The sequence below is a fragment of the Coenobita brevimanus genome, chromosome 83 (assembly GCF_032717465.1).
Source record: "Coenobita brevimanus isolate Jiangsu-jjx chromosome 83, ASM3271746v2, whole genome shotgun sequence".
NCBI classification, from domain to species: Eukaryota; Metazoa; Arthropoda; class Malacostraca; order Decapoda; family Coenobitidae; genus Coenobita; species Coenobita brevimanus.
The window spans coordinates 14,583,812-14,591,311 of record NC_137036.1 but is presented as its reverse complement, the minus strand read 5'-3'; the positions used below and the strand labels follow the sequence as shown (position 1 = coordinate 14,591,311).

Here is a 7,500-nt window from a genome sequence, read left to right as displayed (position 1 = left end):
CTTATTTCACGGCTCTACATCCCTTCCATAGCACTTCCTCGTGACTAGCATCATATTCTATTAGCACGGTACTCTCTTTTGCTTGGTCCAGATTTTCGTCCTTATATAGCATATTAACCCCATTTCTAGGCAATACCACGGCTCTACATCCTCCCCATAGCACTTCTTCGTGACTAGCATCATATCCGAGTTAATCCCTTCTACAATTTTAGATCAGGTTGAATTTAAAAGGGTATAGCAAAATCCTTATTGAATATTATAATCCACACACGTAACAGTCACTTCATATTAATAAATCCCCCATTTAATATCATCACTCAAGCAGACATGGGACAGGGCGACGTGGAGGCGATTTGTTTGTGGCCACCACTTACGGGATTGAGGCACCTGGCAATAGGTAGACAGAAGCAGAGATTACAATACCCATCTCTTATCAGGCTTAAGATTAGTCCTTAATGACTCAGTTCGTAAATTAGTAGACAGAATATTATATCTAAGTTAAGAGAGTTGAGGGACGCTGATTATTGCTTTTGTTTTACCCACTTCCGTCTGGCCGAACAGACCCGTAGAGCACAGGTAAGCAACTGCGTGTGGGCCCATTGAAGCCTGGTAAAATGGGTGCCACCACGTGAAGGCTTCCCTCTCAAAGAATCTGAAGGCGTTGAAAATCAAGAATCAGTAACACATTTCATCCCAGCTCTGTTTACGTTCCTTCGAATCCCTAGCTGCTGTTTGGCTGTCAGTCGGAGTTCGCGGTATCTCAGTCGTCTCCTGCTGCTGTCCCTGTCTCTTATCTCCAACGTGTAGCTGTCTTGCATAGAGTACCGCTGTTATTGCTGTACAAATTCACAGCAGAGTGTAGTTATATTGCTGTGTCTTGGAGGGCTCAGTTCTACCGTGGGTGTGGAGGTGTGTAGATTTGCTGTGGAGGTGTGTAGATTTGCTGTGGAGGTGTATAGATTTGCTGTGCAGGTGTATAGATTTGCTGTGGAGGTGTATAGATTTGCTGTGGAGGTGTGTAGATTTGCTGTGGAGGTGTGTAGATTTGCTGTGGTGTATAGATTTGCTGTGGTGTATAGATTTGCTGTGGTGTATAGATTTGCTGTGGAGGTGTATAGATTTGCTGTGGAGGTGTGTAGATTTGCTGTGGAGGTGTGTAGATTTGCTGTGGAGGTGTGTAGATTTGCTGTGGAGGTGTATAGATTTGCTGTGGTGTATAGATTTGCTGTGGAGGTGTGTAGATTTGCTGTGGAGGTGTATAGATATGCTGTGGTGTGTAGATTTGCTGTGGAGGTGTGTAGATTTGCTGTGGAGGTGTATAGATATGCTGTGGTGTATATATTTGCTGTGGAGGTGTGTGGATTGGTCTGTTCAGCTTTAAGGCCAGGTTTACTTACGCTGACGGGTGTTCGGTGGTGTAAACAAGCTTTCAAAGGAGGTTGAGGAAATAGTAGCCACCTAATACACACTGCTCCTCATACCTTATACTCCCTGACACTTCCTTTACCCTCCTCCTCCTCCTCCTCCTCCTCCTCCTGCTCTTCTTCCGTCTTCTTCTTCGTCTGTACATCCATTCATACCTCGACTATCAGCCTTTTCTCAGCCCTCTCTCTCTCTCTCTCTCTCTCTCTCTCTCTCTCTCTCTCTCTCTCTCTCTCTCTCTCTCTCTCTCCTTGGTGTTAAAGTTAGAAAAATCACAGAAATATCTGCTACTGGAGAGAGAGAGAGAGAGAGAGAGAGAGAGAGAGAGAGAGAGAATAACTGTTAACCTGGAAACGTCAATACTGTTCTGTTTTTCCCGTGACAGTGTGTGTGTGTGTGTGTGTGTGTGTGTGTGTGTGTGTGTGTGTGTGTGTGTGTGTGTGCGTGTGAAATGAGCTGTCGTGTTTTATTGTTTTCTCTCGTGAACCCGGTGGACTGCAGGCCTCTCTCTCTCTCTCTCTTTCTCTCTCTCTCTCTCTCTCTCTCTCTCTCTCTCTCTCTCTCTCTCTCTCTCTCTCAGCCATTTTCTTTTTCATTTGTCAAGGCTTCGTGTGTATTTCTCTCTCTCTCTCTCTCTCTCTCTCTCTCTCTCTCTCTCTCTCTCTCTCTCTCTCTCTCTCTCTCTCTCTCTCTCTCAGTCAACAGTAAATCTTAAACAGTAAACAGTACCATAAATATTAAACGGTAAACAGGGTGCTATTAAATCTATCCGTCAGTCTTCCAATCTTTTTTTTCTTTCTGTTTCTCTTTTTGCTTCATCAGGAGTGTAGGGGCCCGGGGCTAGGCTACTCAAGTCTGATATTTAAGCAGGGGTGACCAGCCTCCCCCGCCCCTGAATGGCATTACGGGAGTTTTAAGCCTCAGTGACACCCACAGAGCGCCTTAACCCACTACACCACCAGGGTTCATTTGGTGATATGGTTACCACCCAACGTAAGTGATTTCAATGAGTTCCACTAAACCTTTTGGCTCGTCTCTCAATGTAGAATCATCTGTGGCAGCACTACATCAAGTGAGTGGATGATGAGGGTCCCTACGTGCCCTCAAACTCTTCTCAAGACCTCAAATTCTTCCCTATAAGAGCTAGGATCGAACCCGCAGCTCCACGACCCCCGGTACACGACCCTTCCCACCCGACCACATCCTCCCTCAATGTGTTTCTTTTAAAATACGAATCGAACAAGGGCTGGAGGCCGTGTTAACCTGCCACACCTGGACAATATTTAACGTTGGTGTTCAGTAAGGCTCTCTCTCTCTCTCTCTCTCTCTCTCTCTCTCTCTCTCTCTCTCTCTCTCTCTCTCTCAAAATTCCATCAAAGTTTACAGCATTATAAGAATTGTGTGTGTGTGTGTGTGTGTGTGTGCGTGTGTGTGTGTGTGTGTGTGTGTGAGAGAGAGAGAGAGAGAGAATTGGATATCTGTCTGTCTGTCTATCTGCCTATCGTTTCTCTCTCTCTCTCTCTCTCTCTCTCTCTCTCTCTCTCTCAATCGTAACCTCATCTCCTACCAATGGCAATACTGGGGAAGTCCCTTTGATATGATTCGGGAAATGAATCAAAGGAGAAAGTCTGACTCTTTCTCTCTCTCAGTGGCTGCCTCTCCCCCCTGCTGGGTCCTGGAAGGCACAAGGATACGGCAACACAAGTGGTGGGCGGGGGGGTCGCCGTGTATATATTTAAGGATATATAGATTTGCAAGATCTCATATACATATAATCTTTGAGACACTCTGTTTTTTGTTTTTTTTCGTGTTTATTTTGTACCAAGAAACACAAAATTATTCATAGAGGTACACCTTCACTCAGACCAGGTTTTAGGCAGGATGGGACTCTCAAAGGCTACTCCCTTCCCTTACTTTTGGACAGTGGTTAATTTCCATCCGAGGCAGGGTTTAGTGGTGCATAGATACTTGATTTCTTTTTTAATGCGGGGAAGAAGGAACCCAAGGCTGAGCCCGCAAAACGTTCCATCCAAGACAGAAAGCAAAAACAATACAAAAGAGAGCCAAATGCAAGATCCACTCATTTCGAGATGCCTGGACACACAGCTGCGTTTGAAAGACTGGAGATCACATTTCTTTCCCCTCATGATATTGCTGGAGGGAGTGCGGCTATCAAATGTCTCCTTTGTCTTTTGTTTTTCTACCACTAAGCAGTTTTATTCAGGTCCCTGTGTTTGTTTTGGCAGTTAGTTATAAATATTTCTCTCTGCATTTCACGGGTGGGTGCGGCTATCACTGGTCACCTTTGTCTTTTCTTCGTGTTTCATTCTTTCGTTTTTATTCGTTTTTATTTCTTTTATCGCTATAGGGTTTTATTCAGGTCTCCATATCATTTTTGTTTTTTTGCTTTTTTTGGTAGTGGAGAGGTCAGGGTATGTAAACGGTCTAAATCCATTCCACGTTTCCAGGTCTGTTCTCCGCCCTTCCCTTGCCTCCATTTGTTTTCGCCCCCCTCCCCTCGCCCCAAAACACAATGGTACCAATTCATTCTCCTCTACTGGGCCAATTTACTGTGAAAGGAGTATATGAAGTGCTTAGAGGGAGGAACTGAACGTGCCTAAAGCCATTCTTACCTCTTGTTTCTCTTCCCTTCTCTTCCCTCCATCTCTCTCTCTCTCTCTCTCTCTCTCTCTCTCTCTCTCTCTCTCTCTCTCTCTCTCTGTTTAATATCTCCAATTCATCGTATTTTGGGCCAAGTTGAAGTGAAAGGAGTATATGAGGTGGTTAGAGGGAGGAACTGAACGTGTCTAAATCCATTCTTACCTCTTGTTTCTCTTCCCTCCACTTTCTCTCTCTCTCTCTCTCTCTCTCTCTCTCTCTCTCTCTCTCTCTCTCTCTCTCTCTCTCTGTTTAATATCTCCAATTCATCGTATTTTGGGCCAAGTTGAAGTGAAAGGAGTATATGAGGTGGTTAGAGGGAGGAACTGAACGTGTCTAAATCCATTCTTACCTCTTGTTTCTCTTCCCTCCACTTTCTCTCTCTCTCTCTCTCTCTCTCTCTCTCTCTCTCTCTCTCTCTCTCTCTCTCTCTGTTTAATATCTCCAATTTATCGTATTTTGAGCCAAGTTGAAGTGAAAGGGGTTTATAAAGTCGTCAGAAGGAGCAATTGAACCAATCTAATTATTTCAATTCAATTCAGTTCAAATCCTTTTCACCGCCATATCCTCGTCTCTCCATTCATTCCCTTCTTTTGCTTCGTTTAACAAGTCCTCCAATAAATTCTCCTATTCTGGGCCAATTTAATGTGAAAGGAGTATATGAAGGAGTGAAAGGAAGGAAAGTATCATATAAGAATCCATCCCTACCCCTTCCTTCCATTCCTCTCACCTTACTAGTTTCTCTCCAATTTCCTCTCCCGTTTTAGGCCAGGTTAAAGGAAAAGGAGTGTACTGACGAGATTTTTTAGGCAACAGGTCAACTCTGGAACTGTCTTTTGTCTCTGTTTCCCTCTTTCTTTGACCTCCAGTCTTTTAAATGCAATGTGGCCAGGCATCTCGAAATGAACGGATCTTGAATTTGGCTCTCTTTTATGTTTGTTTTTGTTTTTTTTTCTTGAAAGGAACGTTTTGAGGGCTCAGCCTTTGGTTCCTCCTTCCCTGCATAAAAAAAAAGGCAATGTAACGTTTCTAAATCCATTCTGACCCTATTCATTCGGCCCTTCCCTTCCCTTCACTTATTTCTCCACGTAAAAGAATGGATTTAAATGGCTGCCTGAGAGCTCTGGACCACAAGGAAGTTTAAAATATCTGTGTCTATCTGTCTATTGCCAGACGCCTTAATCCCGTAAGGGGTGGCCACAAACAACTCGTCTCCATGTCGCCTTGTGCCCCGCCATTTCATTGCCCTGCTCCCAGCTCACGCCCCCCTCTCTCATATACCTTTCCATTCCATCCCCCCATCTCATCCTTGGCCTCCCCCTCCCTCTTCCCCCCTCCACCTCACTCACATACACTCTCCTTGTCAGTCTCTCACTCTCCATCCTCTCCGCATGGCCAAACCACCTCAGTGTGTTTCTCCTAACGCTTCCTATCACATCCACATCCACACCACAACGATCCTTCACTTCCTCATTTGTCAGTCTGTCTCTCCATGTAACTCCACATACACCTCACTCACATACACACTCCGCGTCAGTCTCTCACTCTCCATCCTCTCCACATGGCCAAACCACCTCAGTGTGTTTCTCCTAACGCTTCCTATCACATCCACATCCACACCACAACGCTCCTTCACTTCCTCATTTGTCAGTCTGTCTCTCCATGTAACTCCACATACACCTCACTCACATACACACTCCGCGTCAGTCTCTCACTCTCCATCCTCTCCACATGGCCAAACCACCTCAGTGTGTTTCTCCTAACGCTTCCCATCACATCCACATCCACACCACAACGCTCCTTCACTTCCTCATTTGTCAGTCTGTCTCTCCATGTAACTCCACATACACCTCACTCACATACACACTCCGCGTCAGTCTCTCACTCTCCATCCTCTCCGCATGGCCAAACCACCTCAGTGTGTTTCTCCTAACGCTTCCTATCACATCCACTTTTAAAATATCAACAATTACAATAGTCCTAGTATTAACACAAAGCCCTTTTGAAGTAGGAAAAAATCGTGTGCGAATATCTTTACCATAACATCAAATATTTACTAAACATTTAAATTTTTCGACTTAGGCGTAAATAAGAACAGTACAATATTGAAAGCTGTTCATTTTTTCACAGAGTTTGGGTAATGGCATCTTATCGTCCTTACTTACGGGTAATTTCAAAGCACAAAATTGTTCTCCAGGTACCTGATAACTGTTCACCAGGTACCTATGATTAAACTGTTCACCAGGTACCTATGATTAAACTGTTCTCCAGGTACCTGATAAACTGTTCACCAGGTACCTATGATTAAACTGTTCACCAGGTACCTGATATTCTTCACCAGGTACCTGATATTGTTCACCAGGTGCCTAATATTGTTCACCAGGTACCTAATATTGTTCACCAGGTACCTGATATTGTTCACCAGGTACCTGATATTGTTCACCAGGTACCTGATATTGTTCACCAGGTACTTGATATTGTTCACCAGGTACCTGTTAAACTGTTCACCGGGTACCTAATATTGTTCACCAGGTACCTGATATTGTTCACCAGGTACCTGATATTGTTCACCAGGTACCTAATATTGTTCACCAGGTACCTAATATTGTTCACCAGGTGCCTAATATTGTTCACCAGGTACCTGATATTGTTCACCAGGTACCTGATATTGTTCACCAGGTACCTGATATTGTTCACCAGGTACCTGATATTGTTCACCAGGTACCTGATATTGTTCACCAGGTACCTGATATTGTTCACCAGGTACCTATTATTGTTCACCAGGTACCTAATATTGTTCACCAGGTACCTAATATTGTTCACCAGGTACCTGATATTGTTCACCAGGTACCTAATATTGTTCACCAGGTACCTGATATTGTTCACCAGGTACCTAATATTGTTCACCAGGTACCTAATATTGTTCACCAAGTACCTATTAAACTGTTCACCAGGTACCTATTAAACTGTTCACCAGGCACTTGATATTGTTCACCAGGTACCTGATATTGTTCACCAGGTACCTAATATTGTTCACCAAGTACCTATTAAACTGTTCACCAGGTACCTATTAAACTGTTCACCAGGCACTTGATATTGTTCACCAGGTACCTGATATTGTTCACCAGGTACCTGATATTGTTCACCAGGTACCTGATATTGTTCACCAGGTACCTAATATTGTTCACCAGGTACCTGATATTGTTCACCAGGTACCTATTGAACTGTTCACCAGGTACCTGATATTGTTCACCAGGTACCTGATATTGTTCACCAGGTACCTGATAAACTGTTCACCAGGTACCTGATATTGTTCACCAGGTACCTGATATTGTTCACCAGGTACCTATTATTGTTCACCAGGTACCTGATATTGTTCACCAGGTACCTGATATTGTTCACCAGGTACCTAATATTGTT

The 7,500-nt window shown here is 44.0% G+C and overlaps 1 protein-coding gene across 1 annotated transcript in view; it reads right to left on the bottom strand.

Annotated features, from left to right (window-relative positions):
• Positions 1-7,500, bottom strand: part of LOC145409941 (uncharacterized) — a 217,554-nt gene that overhangs the window by 177,443 nt on the left and 32,611 nt on the right. The window contains exons 4-9 of the mRNA XM_080280201.1: positions 7,378-7,500; positions 7,141-7,319; positions 6,617-6,994; positions 6,398-6,572; positions 897-1,246; positions 540-652 (exon numbers count right to left, since the gene is read on the bottom strand). The exon at positions 7,378-7,500 is cut by the window's right edge and continues 31 nt beyond it. Of these exons, the coding sequence (XP_080136327.1) occupies positions 540-652; positions 897-1,246; positions 6,398-6,572; positions 6,617-6,994; positions 7,141-7,319; positions 7,378-7,500 (1,318 nt within the window). The remainder of the gene's footprint in view (positions 1-539; positions 653-896; positions 1,247-6,397; positions 6,573-6,616; positions 6,995-7,140; positions 7,320-7,377) is intronic.